At 44.4% G+C, this 18,662-nt stretch overlaps 1 protein-coding gene across 3 annotated transcripts in view; it reads left to right on the top strand.

The window, feature by feature from the left end:
• The window catches only part of GLIS3 (GLIS family zinc finger 3), a 231,346-nt gene that overhangs the window by 193,687 nt on the left and 18,997 nt on the right, over window positions 1-18,662 (top strand). For 2 of the 3 annotated variants that reach the window (XM_084834415.1, XM_084834416.1), the window contains one exon: window positions 5,057-5,241. In XM_084834415.1, the coding sequence (XP_084690541.1) occupies window positions 5,057-5,241 (185 nt within the window). The remainder of the gene's footprint in view (window positions 1-5,056; window positions 5,242-18,662) is intronic. The other variant, XM_084834418.1, reaches the window with a different exon arrangement.

The raw sequence follows: 18,662 nt of genomic DNA, 5'->3' as shown, positions 1-18,662 counted from the left end.
AGGACCTCTGGGGGACTCCTCCGCTCAGCACAGCCAAGAGTTGGGGGTGGTGTAATTCACAATTAATTGCTCTGTTAAAGGTGACTCCAACGGGAATTCTGAATTCTCCACACTCCTCATGCAGCCAGTGTTACCACACTCCTCGCCATACCGCTCCGACACCGCCAATCACGTGCGTCCTATGTCAAGACACCACACAATCCTAAAGCAGCTAATGTTAAAGCAGCTAAGCCTTAGCTGCTAAGGCTTACTGCTTTAACATTAGCTGCTTTAGGAAGTTCCGGGGGAGGGGCCAAGGGAAGCAAACGCGAGTAAGGGAGCTCCTCTGTGCCCTTCCGCACAATTTTCTGCATTTCACGTGACGCGCCTACACACTGCCGCTGACACACTAATGTGTCGTGGCACACAGTTTGGAAAGCTCTGGTATAGATTATTGATAACTTAAATCCGTCCTTAATAATTTACCAGGAGTTCATACAAAAAGATTATATCATGCCAAAAAAAGGTATAAGGAATTCAGGTACAGTGGCAGTGCAATCCTATGCATTTGTAATCAGAAGTAAGTCCCACTCTGTTAATTGGGCTTTACTCCCAAATAAGTATGTGTAGGATGGCAGCCTTAGTCAACCTGCCATACTGTACCAGATGCTAAAATGGTACTTGTCAAATAGGGATCTGATGTTAGAAGTGTCCCATTGGATCAGACCAAATGCCTACCTAGTCCAACATTCTGTTTCCCAGTGGCTAACGTGATGTTTATGGGAAGCCTGTGGCTAAAGGGGTCTCCAACATTTTTAGGTTGGTGGGCACATTTGGAATTTTGAGAGAATATAATGGGTGCTTTCATACAATGGCTGCCATGGTGGGCATGGCCAATCACAAAACAGTCATTTCCCAGAAGGCAAACTGGTGAGATTAAAAGAAAAGTAATTTGCCCCAAAACCTCAGTAGAAGGCAGAGGTGGGGTCTGAGCTCCAAAACACAGAACCAGTCTTTTGAACCCAAATAAAGATGGCGCTGAAGGGCAACACTTCACTTTGCATTAAGCAAATGGTTTGCAATTAAAAAAAAAAAAGCTTAAAGAAATAAAATAAAAATCAGGAGGGGTGGAGAGCCTGGTGAGTTCCAAGAGAGGTGTCTGTGGGCACTTTGGAGACTGCAGATCTAACCACTTCTTTCCCCTTCATTGGCCATGAAAGCCATAAGTGTCTTTCATGTAATAACTATCCTGTCCCGCTTGGTTATTCTATGAAAGCTCTGTTTTGGGCCTCATCTTGTCTCTAGTCTTGCTTCCAAGAATCGCCTTGTTTCTTGCTTTTGTTTTCTGATTATGTTACCTTCCTCCATGTTGTCACGTTCTATGCCAGATGCTTGTCTTCAGCTCCTACCTATGATGTGCCTTTTCATTTCTGTTTTTGCTGCTTACTTCCCGGTTCATGCACTCTCTGCCAACAAGTTAAGTGTTGCTGCAGTCAGGAACCTGACCCATCTACCTGATTCCAGCCTTGTTCCTTACTGTGATTTAGCTATTTATTTACTTCATTTCTATGCCGCCCTTCTGCCAGTGGACTCAGATCGGTATACAATTCAGAATAGGGATGTTAGAGAATTCCGCCACGGATTCCAGGGGGGGCGAATTCCAGTGAATTCGGACCCCCGGAATCCGTGGCAGAACAGAGCAACCCACCCCACCACCCTGTGAAAGCCCCGCGAAATGGAGCCTACCTGGCTGCAGCTCCCGCTGTGGCTTCAGCTCCGGCGGTGGCTCCGGCGGCGGTGGCAGCTCCAGCTGCTGCTGGGCTGCTGCGGACAGAAATGGCGTCCTGAGTAGGGGACGCCATTTGCATAAGTATTTACGTAGCCTAATACGGCAGGGCCCCCCCCCCAAAAAAACCCAGTGTACGCAAATGGTGGCGGCTATGGTGGCTGCCATTTGCGTTCCCTATTTTTCGCCGTTTTAGCCTATGTAAATATTTACGTAAGCTATTACGGCGAAAAAAAAGGAATGCAAATAGCGCCCACTACGCTATTTGTGTTCCCCTTTTTTTCGCCATAATAGCCTACGTAAATATTTACGTAGGCTAAAACGGCGAAAAATAGGGAACGCAAATGGCGGCCGCCGTAGCCACCACCATTTGCGTACGCTTTTTTTTTTGGCCTGCCATGATAGGCTACATAAATACTTACATAGCCTATCATGGCAGCCTGGCTGGACGCAAATGACGACCGCTACAGCGGACGCCATTTGCGTCCGCAGAAGTCCGTCCACGGCCAGAACCCCGGCTCTATGTCATTAGGTTATATGGTGGTGGCTGGCATTATGTTTACTCTCCATTTCTGTTGTAGTTGTTTGGTTGCACTGGATTTTAGTGTTATGTTGCATCTTATGGTATTGTATGGATTTGTGTTTTTAAATTGTTTCAGGGCGCAACTCTATGGATACAGATGTCAGCCTCCAAACTCGGAGACTGGTGACTGCCCTATGCAGGGTGGCTGGAGCAAGGATGTGGCCCTCCCCTTTGTGCTCCGGCCACTCTGCATTTTCGGCTAGATGCGCGATTTCGTGTGTCTACCTGGTACTTTGGAGTGGGGCGTGGGGGAGGCGCGTGGCACATAAAGAGGCTTCCTCAATCTCTGCCCCCAGGACCACCCCCTTTTCACCCTCTCTGCACTCTGTTTCCAAGCACGGAGATGCGGAAGAACTGTGCCAGCTACGAAGGGGTGGCGGCGGGGAACATGGTTTCTGGGCTCTGACCTCCGTTCCCAGAAACCAAAAAATCCTATGGCCCTCTTGACATATGGGGCAACTAACAAATGCGATAGATAGATGATATAGATAGATAGATAGATAGATAGATAGATAGATAGATAGATAGATAGATAGATGAGTGTCCCTGTTTTCATCTGTGAAACGTTGGAGAGAATGCTCCGTGATTCTGCTTTAGGCATTCTATGAGGCTTTTAATCAGGTTTCTGATTGCAGCCACCTAGGTACTTTCAGACAAGGCTTTGATTGTGCAATTGCACTGCCTTATTCATGGAATTTTACACAGGGTCCACACATCTTCCATTTGTAGCCCTCAAGCTTTTTCCACCACTTCTCCCATCTTATGTCTTACCAGAAAAAAATTTGTTGAGGAGGAATAAAGGGAACAACTGCACAGTACATTGAAGCACCCTGAAGTCTGCATTGCTTCATAGCAAGGCCCCAGGCAGTGGAAAAATGGATAATACCTTTATATGAGCTGGTCTTCTGAGCCTTTGAAGTCAGGAATCTTTTTAAAAAATAGTAATAAGCTGGCTTGTGATTGCTTGTATGGACTGTAGGGCATGGCCACAATTTCTGATGGCAGTTCCTGGTGGTTACAAGCTGGTATTGATTGTTGCATGCACAAAATTTAATTTGCTGTTCCCCCAGTAACACACTGTGATTTATTTGGGGACAAATCTGGATTGAAACAAGGCCAAGTGTCTCTTTTGTGAGGTGGGCAGGCACTATAAGTAGATGCTATAGTCACCAACTTGAGTAAGCCAGGAATTCATGAAGCGATTCATAAATCATTATAAAGACCACTAAAGTCTACTAAAAGGAGACCTTTCTGGCTATACAAAATGCTGTATTATTATTTTGAAGCTTTTCTTAGATGTTAAATCCAATGTGAAATCTTTAAAACTGTGCTTTTATGTAAAGGTTTCTAAAGGATTTTTTCTCTGTTGTTGGCTGACAGTTAAAGCCTCTTTTCATTGATTAGATTTCACAGGTGAATTTTGCAAAAACAAATAAGCAAACATAGGATGATATCCTACAATTCTTTGCACAAGAAAGGCACCCATCTGTGCATTGTTCTGATCCTTGGAAGCTAACCAATAATCTTTGCTGGAGAATGCAAAAAAATGTAACAAACAGTCCCAAAGCTTTTTCATTATTCTGAAAGATACACAAACCTGCCTTATACAACTTAAAGTTTTGGAAAGTTTTGGAAATGGAGGCTGCAATTACAAAATGTCTGTGATTTGCTGTTTTTTTCAGTATATCTGCATGGCATACTGAGCTACAAGTCACCATAAAAATCCAATATACTTTCTATATTCCTATTGTGTGTATGGGAGGGGGGGCAGGGTTCTTGTTTTGCCTTCTTACAGGCTCTCTTGACTTTATGCCATGCCTTAAGGGAGGGACCAATTTCTTGTACCAGCAGGCGGGAGACAGTAGGAAAATTTCCTTTCCTTTCATCGGGCCTGAGGTGGGATAGTCCCCCCATCTGTCTCTTTTCCAGGCCACTGTAAAGTAAAGGGTAAGTTATAGGACTGAGGAAACAAATAAGACGGAAGACATTTCATTTCTCATGGTGGTAAAGCAGGAAGGAGTAAAAATGAACTTCTTCTGTTTGTAACAATATGAAAGAACTACTATATTCAGGCTGAATGGGTTGTGTGCGTTTCCTGGGAGGAACCAGGAAGTAGTTAAGGACAATACCTACTGCTTCTGGCCTGAGAAGAGAGAGGCCACAGCCTGAGAGAGTGCTGCAGAGAAGCCTTTGTTTAAGTAAACCTTAAACGTTTGTTTAAAAAGCAAAGTCTGTTTGATTCTATAAAGTCCAATCTACCAACTCTGAAACACAGTTGAGTTCTTGTTCCCTCCACCCGTGTCTGTTAGAACAATATTGGCTTGTGGAGAAGCCTTCGTGGATTATAGACCCCTGTTGTAATCCATGTTGAACACTACCCCTGTCTCATGTGACATTTTCCCATGGAACATATCCTCCACCAGATGAAATTTAGAAGAGACAGCGAATGTCTAACTATTCTAATGCCTACCTGGGCCTCATCACTGTAGACTCTGATGCTTTCTGTGGAATTGAATAGGGCATTTGTGCATTAAAAGCAATTATAATTTTCTTTCCACTGTGGTACTGTATACTAACATTTGAATATTTGTTTTGTACTCTGTGGCATTGGGAAAAACATATTAAGAACTAAATAATGAATCCAATGTTATCTTTGGAGCAATACACCTGGCCATTTATAACTGAGTTCTTTTCCCTTAATTTCTCAGATTTTCAGCTTCTGCTTCTTTTTCTCCTCACCATGTAAGTCCTAGGATAATTCCTCCTCCACCTCCTTTGATGCAGAAAAGGACATCACATCCTTCCAATATCCAGCAACCTGGGGGAACCCATTTGAAATCTTATGAGCCATTAACAACCCCCTCTTTTCAGCCAAACAGCATCCAAATTCAAGGTAAGACAGAAAATTATTTCAACGTTCTTCTCTATCCATGGTTAGGAGACAAACTAGAATGTTCAAAAGTACCTAAGGCAGTTGCGTCCAGATCCTTATTCATAAAACTGCAAAGTGCAGGCCAGAGCTCTCAAAGGAGCTGTTGTACAACTTTGAGCATCTAAAATTCATACTTAGTTTAATTTTTAAGCGTGAATTCTAAGCATGATATTTGTCATAGGCTGTGCATATTCCACAGTTCTCCACATACACACACGCACGCACACATGCACACACAGAGGCATTGGGCAAAGCATAAAACACCCAGGGAAACCCCCTTTCCATTATTTTAAAAGCCAAAGAACAATTCAGTGGGGATTTTGGACATCAGGAAGCAAAGCTTTAGTACTTTACTCCCCAGCCTAACAGAAGCAGAATAAATTATGCAAAATAAACAATTATATGCATATTTGCCTAACTGGCATAGTGGATATAGAACAGAAAATTTGGGTTACTGTGGTGCAGAGGTTCAATTTATTATCATTTTTTACCACACAGTATGCTCAGCCTCCACAGCAATTCGTCCACCAACTCAATGGCATACTATCAGTTTTTATCACTGAGTGCTAGTGGGCACATGATACCTGTACTAGAGGGCATAATAAGATGGAGGCAGGAGGAGGCTGTTAATTCAGCACTATTCTTGTAGGAAGCTATCAAGCAGGGAAACATCCAGACTGGTAGCATCATTGCTATTCTCGTGTAATAGATGCAGAATTGCAGCTGAGTTCCCACACCTTGGCTGGTAAAGCACTTTGTGTGTGTGTAAATCTGCTGTCTTCCATCCACATTAGTGGGTGTGACATAAATGTGTGGGTGGGGAAGGGACAGTTCAGTTGAACACTCAAGTTTTTTCATTAGTTCCCCCCACCCACCATCATTTATTTAATCAATATTAAAATTTGCATCAATGCCCTTTTTTATTTAAGTGCTATTGTGTGAATATTTTGATAATTTTGTTAAAAGGTAGGCTAAACATTTTTTTAACCAGAAGTGAGCCAAAAATTCCACTGCAGTTTTGTGACCCCATTCATGATGATGGTGGAGCATTTCTCCCTATTATTTTTTTGCTGGGGCAAGATAAATTTGTGATATTTTAAAGGATGGGGGTTTACCTTAAAAGGGAAGGCTCAAGTTTGCTCCCCCTTCCTTCTAACTTAGAGATCTCTACACCAGCCTAAAATCCCACATTTAAAAGGAGGCTTTCTGCTTCCATTTTAAATGCAGAATCACAATGGACTCCCTTTACACATGCTTCTTTCCCCCCCTCCCCTTTCCCTCTCCTTATCTGAATCTTCCATATGTTTCATTGATCTAGCTCCTCTTGTGGTTTTTCTTTTTTCATAGAGGGAACTGAAGCAGAACACGAGTGGGGTAATTTGATAGCTCATTTTCTCCGATCTATTTAAAAACAGAATAAAGGCCATTTAGTGCAGGAGACGCCCTGGAGGTTCACGACGTCATCTAAAGGGTCCGCAACCTTCTGTGAGCGAGCAATCTCAAGAGCAGGATAAAAGCTCCATGTGAAGAAGCCCTTAGTTTTGGCACTGCCACAAGCAGCAGCAGCACCATTTCTTTCTGCAGCTATGGTGGCTGCCATTTCTTTCTGCAAGGTATTCTTTGGAAGGATGCTATGCCATGATGTAGTATTCTTCAAGGGTCGTTGTTGCGGGGTGGGAATGGGGAAGGAGCAACTGGGGAATCCAGTCCTGTACTCCCCCCAACAGCTGGTCCACAGCTTTTTAGCTTTTTAAAAATGTCTCCATGTGTGTTGACTTGGGTCTTCTTCACATGGTGCTTTTATCCTGCTGTTGAGGTTGGTTACTCACAGAAGTTTGCAGGCCCTTTAGATGACATTGTTAACCTCCAGGTAGGGATGGCGGAGAATTCTGCCATGGATTTCAGTGAGGCAAAATGCACTGGCATTCGGCCCCCCGAAACCCGTGGCAGAACTGCCTCCCCCCCCGCCCCCCCCCCGTGGAATCCTCCCCAGGACGAAGCTTATCTGGGGTGGATGTTCCGGTGGCTCTGGTGGTGGTGGCAGCGGCGGCAGCAGCTGGCCTCTTGGCCAGCTGCTGCAGACTCAAATAGCGGCTGCCATAGTGGCCGCCATTTGCATCTGGCCAGGCTGCTGTGATAGGCTACATAAGTATTTACGTACCCTATCACGGCAAAGGCAGCCACGCAAATGGCAGCCACCACGTCATTTACATAGCTGCCTTTGCTGTGATAGGCTACGTTAATACTTACGTAGCCTATCACGGCAACAAAACAACAACAACCGCGTACGCAAATGGCAGCGGCTACAGCGGCCGCCATTTGCGTTCCTTTTTTTTTGCTGTAATAGCTTATGTAAATATTTATGTAGGCTAAAACAGCGAAAAAAAGGGAACGCAAATGGCGGCAGCTGTAGCCACCGCCATTTGCGTACGTGGGTTTTTTTTTCTGGAAGGCTGCCCAGCGGCTGGATATCCGGCTGCGGGCGGCCCCGGGTGGCGGCTCTGCGGAATCTCCGCGGAGCGGAGCCGGCCGGATCAGGATTTTGGGGGGAGGTGCAGAGCGCCTCCCCCCCACTGTGAACCACCCCATTGAAAAGGTAAGTGACTTTCATACATCCCTACCTCCAGGGCATCTCCTGCAGTAAATGACCTTTATTCCATTTTTTTAAATATTGGAGAAAATGAGCTGTCAAATTACCGTGTTGGGTTCCGCTTCAGTTCCCCTGTGAAAAAGGAAAAGCCACAATAAGAGGAGCTAGACCACAGCACCATCTAGAGGCTGTATAACGAAACATATGGAAGACTCAGATAAGGGGGGAAAGGAGGGGGGAAAGGAAGCACATATAAAAAGAGTCTGTCATGATCCTCCATTTAAAATGGAAGCAGAAAGCCTTGTTTTAAATGTGGGATATTAGGCTAGTGTAGAGATGCTCTTGGACTGGGGAGGAAGCACTACTTTCACACACAGTTCCTCATCCATATAGGAATTTGCACCTGAAAGTCTGCTTTCATGCTTATGTAATCCCTCTGGATTGGAGTGCTGGTGTTTGGTAACAAGATGATATAACAGCATTTTAAAAATTGGTTTGCATGATGCACAAGTTGTTATGAGGATCTTTGAAAGCCAAAACACTTCTGTCCCTTTCAGTTTATTTTGGCTCTGTGGTCTTATATATCTATTTCAGACAAGTTCCAAAGCTTTTTGCCCTTTCCTTTCTTCTGTTTTTAAAAGTCAAGGATATTTTTCAAGCAAAATCTTTTGTTGTTTTTTTAATTTTTTATTGTGAATTTCAACAAACAATCAAACATAACAAAACCCAAAAAGAAAAGAAAAATATAACAACATATTCTAAAACCCTCAGTTTCGAATTATTACAATATTCTACAAAGAGTTAAAAAAAGAGGTTACACATAAACTTCAGTAAAAACAGACCAAATATCCACATATAAGTCCATTCACAAGTTATGCCTACATACCACTCTTTCAAATGTTGCTAGCGTTATAAAGTCTTCAGTCCATTGCATTATAGGCGGTGAGCTTTTATCCTTCCAGTATAGTATCAGTCTTTTAGCAACCAAAAGGGCGCAAAAGATCCTTTTATGCTGAGCATGTGTTACATTCCAAGAAGCATAATCTGTTGTAATATCCTTTTCAACACGAGACACTGGACAGCCATGCATTCTTCCCACCTTGAGCAAGTGTTACAGAGCTTTATCCTACAAACTTTTGCACTTCCCCGACATCTTTCTTCTGTAAATCACTCTTTTCCTTTTGGCACTTCATAAAATAGAAAGCAGTGATGCAAAGTATTTTGTTAAGTTTCTGAATAGACTGCAAAAAAAAAAAAAAAAAATCTGTTGTCCTGGGTCATGCTATTACAATTTCTAGAAGAGTCCCATGGAGCTACTTCATCAGCCTAGTCTATTTGGTATATATGTCAGGTAGCATGGAAAGCTTTGTTAGCTTTTGTCTCCTGCAATTCTTATGCTGCCTTCACATGATTTAAACGGTTGTAGCTATTGCTACTGAACTTTCGGCTCAATCTGCTACCGGACAATAGTGACATTTTTCTGTCTCAATATGTAGTCTTAAACTTGTCAGTTCAGTTTAAATTGGCTGTACCCACAAGAAAAAGAGTTTCGTTGCCAAGAAGTCTTTTGAACAAAACAGGTTGTAAATGGTTTCTTAAGTTCCTAAAAACAGTCGATCTTTAAAGCTCAGTGAAATCAGTGGGTGTTAGAACTTAAAAGAAATGATGTTGCAGGCAAATACAGGCTAATAACCTTTCATATCAGCTACAGCATACTCCGTGTTATGATGTACTTATTCAGTGCTTGACAGCCACTTACACCAGAAAGGAAAGAATAACTAATGGCCAATCCTACAAGTAATTGCTCTGCTTTAAAAAAAGAAAAAGCGGGTAGGCACTGCACTGCACTGTTGTTACTACCCACTGATGGACACTGCACCAGCAACAGCTCCTACTGCTAGGTGCAATATATTAGCAGTGTGCAAAAAACATTATACCGCACACGACGGGGGCTTCAGGTTTTGGGGACCCTGCGGCAAGATCCCTTCGGTTAGCCCCTTCCTCTCTGGTGGCCCCACTTTGGTGATGGCATCTTTGCTTCATCTTTGCCACCTCTTGTTCACTCGCCTAGAGCCCCAGTGGATACACGAGCAGCAGCAAGGAAGAAAAGCAGCTGCTACCCGCTGTCTGCTCTGGAAGAGGGCAAGCTAGTGAGTGGGGACAAGGAGCTGCTGCAGAACGCTCCAAGCAGTGGTGGGCTTTTCCCCGACCCTGGAGCCCTACCCAAAGATGCCAGTCCTTGATGCCAGTCCTGGCTGATGCTGGGGCCCTTTCCCCTTTCCACAGAGAGCATGTCAGTGGGACTGCAAATGCATTATGTCTTAATTTGTTAGCTAGAACTTGTCAACTAACATTTCCAGACAAAATGGAGATCTTTGAACTAAGGTGATAGTCTGGGGGCCCAAATGGTGCTCTATGTCAACCAGGTGCACAAGGAGTTTTTGGCAAAACTTTTCACTCTGCAAGCCCCAACCCTTTTTACCCTTAGTGAAAATGAGCTTGGGTGAAAATTCAGCACAAGCTTACCTTTGGCAGGATTCCACTCTTAAAGGTGGCCTAAAAATAATTTTATATAAATAATATAATTACAACTGACAAGCAGTGTAACAGGCCAAACTTACCCATTTGCTTCACATAAGATGTTGCTGCAGCTAAGTTGATACGATCCACTCTTCCCTTGTTGCACTTATTCATGTCTAGGGAGTTACACAGCCCATTTCTTATTTTGGGCAAAATGAATTCACAGCAAAGGAACCTGCTGTTACAGAAAGAGTGATTCATGGGGTGGGGTGGGTGGGGGTGTTTCTACCAGCCGGCTGTGTGTGGAGGTCGTTAGGGATACATGATGTTGTGGCCATCTAGCAACTGCCCTGGAGCTTATCAGGGAAAAACTGGATTTCCTGAGATCGCTTAAAGTCCAATTTTTTTCCTTAAGTCGGGTTCTCCCCACTATAGTTGCTGTGTGCTGGGTATGCTAGCCCTGCCCAGGTGTGTGCCTTTCACCCTGACCCCAGTCAAGGAGTGTTTCCTCCCATTGTGCTGAATGAGGCTTGCCCTCTGAATGACCACAGAAATTACAGAGAATCCCGTCAATTGACATGGCACATTTTAAAGCCCAATTCCTTAAATGCAATTAAGCACGATCTTGGGGCTTCGATTGGGCCTTAGGAAGTAACTACTTCACAGCTTCTTTATAGAGAGCCTGTCAGGAGCGCCCTAGCGGCCTCTTTCAGTACACTCCAATAGCCAATTCAAAACACAGACAAAATAATTATTTTCAAGGCTTTAATCCTTTCACAACTTAATGACTCTTTCAGATGCTAATCACCAGCAACTAAGCAACAAACAGCAGAGTAGCCTATGCTCCGGGTAGGCAGTTGATCCCTGTTTGAAGGAGAATCACTTGAAGACCCTGAACTTAAGGGCTAGGGAGAGATCCTCCCTCTTTCCCTTGGGTCCACGGGACACGGCCACTGCTTGCGTGCCAAATGGGCACTATCCCTCCTTTCAGCGCCCTCCATCGCTCGTCGCTCCCTGCGTCTGCGTTGAGCGTCCAGCAAGCCCCCCTCCCACACTTGCTCACTGCCAGGGTCACTATCTATCTCAGGAATGCCGGCAGGAGGAATCTCTGCGAGCTGCTGTGCCTGTGAGGTATGAGCTGGCTCCTCTCCCACGGATTGCTTATCCTCCTCAGAATCAGAACTGCTCTGGGGTTCTATTGGCTCAGTTTCCACCCTGACAGAGCCTGTACATTAAAATAGGGGCTGGGTTCCGTTTCTTTCCCTCAACAAACCCAGTAGTGTCTCCTCAGAAGTAACTCCCATTGTGGTCAATGAGGTCCTGCGGGTTAAAATGGGGGCTGGTTTCCATCTTTGTGTTCTCCCCACCTTCTCAGCACAAGCATATGCGTGTCTACTTGGAAGTAACACTCATTGTGCTCAATGAGGCTTGTTCCTGAAATGCAGGTGCATCTGGACTTTCAGGGGAATGGAGAAAGAGGGTGGGGAGAGGGGGGAAGCTTCCCTTATTGGTTGAGCAGCCCCTGCCAGTTAGATGATGTTCACTCCAACCCCCACCAGGAAGTATGTTTTGTGAAGCGATTTTTACTGGTCCTGAGAATCTGCTAATGGAGCCCTGCTCACAGCAAAGCCGTTCCTTTTTTAAAAATCCGGTACTTCTCCATTAGCTTCTCCTTCCATTGTCATGGAAACATGGCCTGGGTTTCCCCAAGGAGTAGAAATTTCCAGGGTTGACCTCTTTATAGACACTGTTTCTATGTGACAAGAGAACATTGGAGATATATGGTGTTTTTATAACATTTATTTACCAATATATAAGGAAAACGTAGGAAGAAAGCAAACCTGTAAAACAAATAGAACAACCTGTTAGCAGAAGGAGCTGTACAAAGCAGACTGAATCGAGAAATTAAAGGGCTTAGCAAACTTTACTGAGTCATAAATAGTCCTCTGGCAAAGTAGCCAGAAGTATAAAACAGCAGAGCCAATCAGGCCAGGCTTCTGACAGAATGAAACCACCACTACTACAAAATGTAGTGATTTTGCTCGTCTATACATGAGAAAACCAGGCTAAAAGAAACTTATTTGATTCCACCTGGCTGCTAGGCAACATTCCCAGCTTCTTATGACCCCTGTTTTCACACCAGGCTTTCTGACCCTTGTTATTGCTCTTATGAACTGCTTTAAAACTCTAAAAACAAAGTAACCCTTAGCTTGCACCCTTTTGGGGTGTGAACCCCTGCCATCGCTATTCTAACATTACAACCACTGATCCTGCATAAAAGAGGAACAGTTGCAGCCTTCCCTGCCCCCAGCCACTACCTAGAAGCATCCCATTGTTAACTAACTTCCATCTCTCCCCCCAATTCAAATCACCAAACTGTTGCTTTTTCTCTCTCCTGCTTTCAAACCCTATCCTGCAGGTAGATTGCCTATTCAGGAAGCGTCTCCCTAATCATTGAGGGAATTCTCACCCAATCATCCCTGACAACTAACAAATAATCAGCTTAAAGGTGCAATCCTATGCATGTTTAGACAGAACAAAAGTCCTACAACTCCCAGCTATGCTGGCTGGGGAATGCTGGGGCACGTAGGACTTTTGTTCTGTCTCAACATGCATAGGATTGCACCTTAAACCAAGGATGGACAACTTCTTCCTTGACAAATCCAGGAAAGCATTTGTGTTGCCTTCAGCAAAGGACACCCAAGACGGGAAGGTCACGGCAGAGAGGTCAGACTAAATACGATCCCTCAGGAAGGAAACGGCAACCCATCCCAGTATTCTTGCCATGAAAACTAAATGGATCAGTACAATCAGAGATATGTCAGTATACCATCGGAAGATGGGACCCCCAGGTCAGAAGATGGTCAAAATGCTACTGGGGAGGAACAGAGGATAAGTTCAACTAGCTCCAGATGTGATGACGCAGCTAGCTCAAAGCCGAAAGGACGACTAGCAGCCGATGGTGCTGGTGGTGAACGACGAATCCGATGTTCTAAAGATCAACACACCATAGGAACCTGGAATGTAAGATCTATGAGCCAGGGAAAATTGGATGTGGTTATTGGGGAGCTCTCAAGATTAAATATAGACATTTCAGGTGTCATTGAACTGAAATGGACTGGAATGGGCCACTTCACATCAAATGACCACCAGATCTACTACTGTGGACAAGAGGACCACAGAAGAAATGGAGTAGCCTTCATAATTAATAATAAAGTGGCTAAAGCAGTGCTTGGATACAATCCAAAAAATGACAGAATGATCTCAATTCGAATTCAGGGTAAGCCATTTAACATCACAGTGATCCAGATATATGCCCCAACCACAGATGCTGAAGAAGCAGAAATAGATCAGTTCTATGAGGATCTGCAGCACCTACTGGATAGTACGCCAAACAAAGATGTTATTTTCATTACAGGAGACTGGAATGCTAAGGTGGGTAGTCAAACGACACCTGGAATTACAGGCAAGCATGGCCTGGGAGAACAAAATGAAGCAGGACATAGGCTGATAGAATTTTGCCAAGACAACTCACTGTGCATAACAAACACTCTCTTCCAACAACCTAAGAGACGACTTTATACATGGACTTCACCAGATGGTTGACACCGAAATCAGAGTGACTACATCCTTTGTAGCCAAAGGTGGTGGACATCTATGCAGTTGGTAAAAACAAGACCTAGAGCTGATTGTAGTTTAGATCACGAACTTCTTATTGCACAATTTAGAATCAGACTAAAGAGAATAGGGAAGACCCACAGATCAGTTAGATATGAGCTCACTGATATTCCTCATGAATATGCAGTGGAGGTGAAGAATAGATTTAAGGGACTAGATTTAGTAGATAGGGTCCCGGAAGAACTATGGACAGAAGTTCATAACATTGTTCAGGAGGCGGCAACAAAAAACATCCCAAAGAAAAAGAAAATCAAGAAGACAAGATGGCTGTCTGCTGAGACACTGGAAGCAACCCAAGAAAGAAGGAAAGCAAAAGGCAACAGTGATAGGGGGAGATATGCCCAATTAAATGCAAAATTCCAGAGGTTAGCCAGAAGAGATAAGGAATTATTTTTAAACAAGCAATGCGCGGAAGCGGAAGAAGATAATAGAATAGGAAGGACAAGAGACCTCTTCCAGAAAATTAGAAACATCGGAGGTAAATTCCAGGCAAAAATGGGTATGATCCAAAACAAAGATGGCAAGGACCTAACAGAAGCAGAAGAGATCAAGAAAAGGTGGCAAGAATATACAGAAGATCTGTATAGGAAGGACAATAATACCGGGGATAGATTTGACGGTGTGGTCAGTGAGCTAGAGCCAGACATCCTGAAGAGTGAGGTTGAATGGGCCTTAAGAAGCATTGCTAATAACAAGGCAGCAGGAGATGACGGTTAGGGGTGGACGAAAGTCACTTACCTGTCATCGAAGCTTGTTTGCGGTGGGGGGGAGGCGCTTCGCTGCTCCACCCACGAAGTTCAGGCCAGGGGGGGAGGCTTCCCGCCTCGCCTGGCCGAAATTCAGGCCGGGGAGGAGGCTTCCCGCCTCGCCCGGCCGCGAACTCCAAAGTTTAAAAAAAAACAAAAAACGCCCCCGTGATAGGCTACGTGACGATTAACGTAGCCTATCACGGCTAGATCTGCAAAGTCAGCCGTGATAGGCTACGTTAGTCGTCACGTAACCTATCACGGGTGACTTAAAAAAAAAAGAAAAAAAGTGCGTACGCTAATGGCGGCCCCCATAGGGAGCCGCCATTCGCATTCCTTATTTGGTCGCTGTAGTCTACGTAAATGTTTACGTAGACTACGGCGAAAATAAGGGCAACGCTATTTGCGTTGCCCTTATTTTCGCCGTAGTCTACGTAAACATTTACGTAGACTACAGCGACCAAATAAGGAACAGGAATGGCGGCTCCCTATGGGGGCCGCCATTATCCTTACGCGCTTTTTTTTTTTTTTTTTAAAGTCACCCGTGATAGGCTACGTGACGATTTACGTAGCCTATCACGGCTGACTTTGCAAATCTAGCCATGATAGGCTACGTTAATCGTCACGTAGCCTATCACGGGGGCGTTTTTTTTTTTTCTTTTATTGGAATGGCGGCGGCGGCAGCCGGTCGAAAGACCGGCTGCCGCTCCCGCCCCACACGAACACCCGCCGAACCGCCGGCCGGACCCGCTGCCGGGAGGGACATTCGGCAAAGGTAAGTCCCATCCCGGGGGGGTGCGGGGGGCGGGAGGGGGGCGGAGAATTTCTCCCCAAAACTTGTTCGGGGGGCTGAACATGTTGGCGCTCAGCCCCCCGAAGTTTCGGGGAGAAATTCTCCGCCATCCCTAACGACGGTATCCCAGCTGAACTGTTTAAAATCTTGCAAGATGATGCTGTCAAGGTGATGCATGCCATATGCCAGCAAATTTGGAAAACATAAGAATGGCCAACAGATTGGAAAAAATCAACTTATATCCCCATACCAAAAAAGGGAAGCACCAAAGAATGTTCAGACTATCAAACAGTGGCACTTATTTCACATGCCAGTAAGGTAATGCTCAAGATCTTGCAAGGTAGACTCCAGCAGTTCATGGAACGAGAATTGCCAGATGTACAAGCTGGGTTTAGAAAAGGCAGAGGAACTAGAGACCAAATTACCAATATCCGCTGGATAATGGAGAAAGCCAGGGAGTTTCAGAAAAACATCTATTTCTGTTTTATTGACTATTCTAAAGCCTTTGACTGTGTGGATCATAACAAATTGTGGCAAGTTCTTGGTGATATGGGGATACCAAGTCATCTTGTCTGCCTCCTGAGGAATCTGTATAATGACCAAGTAGCAACGGTAAGAACAAACCACGGAACAGTGGACTGGTTTAAGATTGGCAAAGGAGTACGGCAGGGTTGTATACTCTGACCCCACCTATTCAACCTGTACGCAGAACACATCATGCGACGTGCTGGGCTTAATAAAGCCAAGGCTGGAGTTAAAATCGCTGGAAGAAACATTAACAATCTCAGATATGCAGATGATACCACTTTGATGGCTGAAAGCAAGGAGGAGCTGAGGAATCTCATGACGAAGGTGAAAGAAGAAAGTGCAAAAGCTGGGTTGCAGTTAAACCTCCAAAAAACCAAGATTATGGCAACCAGCTTGATTGATAACTGGCAAATAGAGGGAGAAAACGTGGAGGCAGTGACAGACAGCAAAGATTACTGCAGACGCTGACTGCAGCCAGGAAATCAGACGACGTTTACTTCTTGGGAGGTCAGCAATGACAAATCTTGATAAAATAGTTAAGAGCAGAGACAACACACTGACAACAAAGGTCCGCATAGTTAAAGCAATGGTATTCCCCGTAGTAACCTATGGCTGCGAGAGCTGGTCCATAAGGAAGGCTGAGCGAAGGAAGATAGATGCTTTTGAACTGTGGTGCTGGAGGATAATTCTGAGAGTGCCTTGGACTGCAAGAAGATCAAACCAGTCCATACTCCAGGAAATAAAGCCAGACTGCTCACTTGAGGGAATGATATTAAAGGCAAAACTGAAGTACTTTGGCCACATCATGAGAAGACAGGATACCCTGGAGAAGATGCTGATGCTAGGGAAAGTGGAAGGCAAAAGGAAGAGGGGCCGACCAAGGGCAAGATGGATGGATGATATTCTGGAGGTGACGGACTCGACCTTGGGGGAGCTGGGGGTGGCGACGGCCCACAGGAAGCTCTGGCATGGGCTGGTCCATGAAGTCATGAAGAGTCGGAAGCGACTGACCAAATAAACAACAACAACATTTGTGTTGCACTGTATAGGAATGTGTTGTATTGTCACTGCAGAGTTGTTTTGTCAGCTGTGAAACCACTCATATGAAATAAGATATTGAAACCAATTGCTCAGATTAATGCCATATGATAATCTGAGTTCTAATTTCTAGAAATATTTTTAGTTGCCTTGAGAATATTTTCTTGCGCCTTATTTCTTCAAAGTAAGCTTAATGCACCCACCTTCCTTAGGCTGGAATATTACTAGAATATTACACCGCATTGAACACTGTAGGATTTTCCTCTGAGTAAATATGTATAGGGTTGTACTGTTTTGGCATTAGTTTGAGAGGCCTTGTGAGGGTTATTTGCTTTACTTTCAACAACCTTTGTTTAAAATAACAATAATAACAAACTGCTGAAAAAATAATGGTCAATATCTCTCAAATAAGCAACCTTGATTATTTTATTGTACTTCACTGCTGAGTCAGAAAAATAATTCCATCTGTTTGAAAGAAGTCAAGTCAGAAAGTTTCTGCAGTGGAAGGAATTTGGAGGGAAATGTGTCTTCTTCAGTCAAAACAGTTAAGGTGGGGACCTTTACTGTTCTGTTAAGGAAACAAGACTTCAATTATTCTTTCATGGCTAATTCACACTTGCTACGTATTCACTGATACTTTGCTGCCTGTTCTTATGCAATGTGAAGGAGTTACATGATTTCTCCAAACACTGTGAAACATGAGGGAAAAAGCACACATGAGAACTAACCCTAATTTTTGTGGGCTTTGATTTTCATGTCAAAATGAACTTGAACGATGAGGGAGAACCTTTAGTCAAAACACCTAAGCAAATTGTACAATCATTGAAAGAGTTTCTCTGCTTTCTGTCAATATTCTGGACACCAATTGCAGCTTAGACACAGCTGTGCAAAAGCCCCTGAATGTAAGTGTGGGGACCCAATTTGGATTGGGACCCTAGTGTGAGGGCAGGTGGGATTTTCGTTTTCCTTTTCAAACATAAGCACAGGGAACCTAAGCCTGGTGGGGTGGGTTGCTTAAACCCTTGCCTCCTGCTGCGTTTCTTGTCTGGATTGGGCACCCCGCAACTGCAATTTGCATTTTCAAAAAATGATCCATTTGGAAGAAGCGTTCCAGATTGGGACTGCAGAAGGGGGCAGAGGGTTAAAGCCCACTACCCACCACATGCTGGGGTACCACTCCAGGTTGGGTCCCTCACACTTACTTTTGTGTAAGGAAAAAAAAGACATATTTGCTAGCTTCACCTTTAAATTAACATGCAGTTTGGTCTTAAGAAACCAGTTTGGTGTTTGCACACTTCCTTCTTAGCATCCAGGATTTCAAGGGGTATTTAACAACATTTCAAGGGGCAGTTGAAGGCACACCAGAAAAAGTAGATGCTTTTAAACAATACGCTCAACATCAGAGGTCTTCCTCTGAGTGCCTCCTCCGAGGGAAACTCGGACGGTGGCAACAAGGGAGAGGGCCTTTCAGTGGTGGCCCCTCAATTAT

Source organism: Heloderma suspectum, chromosome 2 (genome assembly GCF_057233095.1).
Source record: "Heloderma suspectum isolate Gila_16-S chromosome 2, 16-S_ref, whole genome shotgun sequence".
Classification (NCBI taxonomy): domain Eukaryota; kingdom Metazoa; phylum Chordata; class Lepidosauria; order Squamata; family Helodermatidae; genus Heloderma; species Heloderma suspectum.
This window is presented reverse-complemented; position numbering and strand designations above follow the sequence as displayed.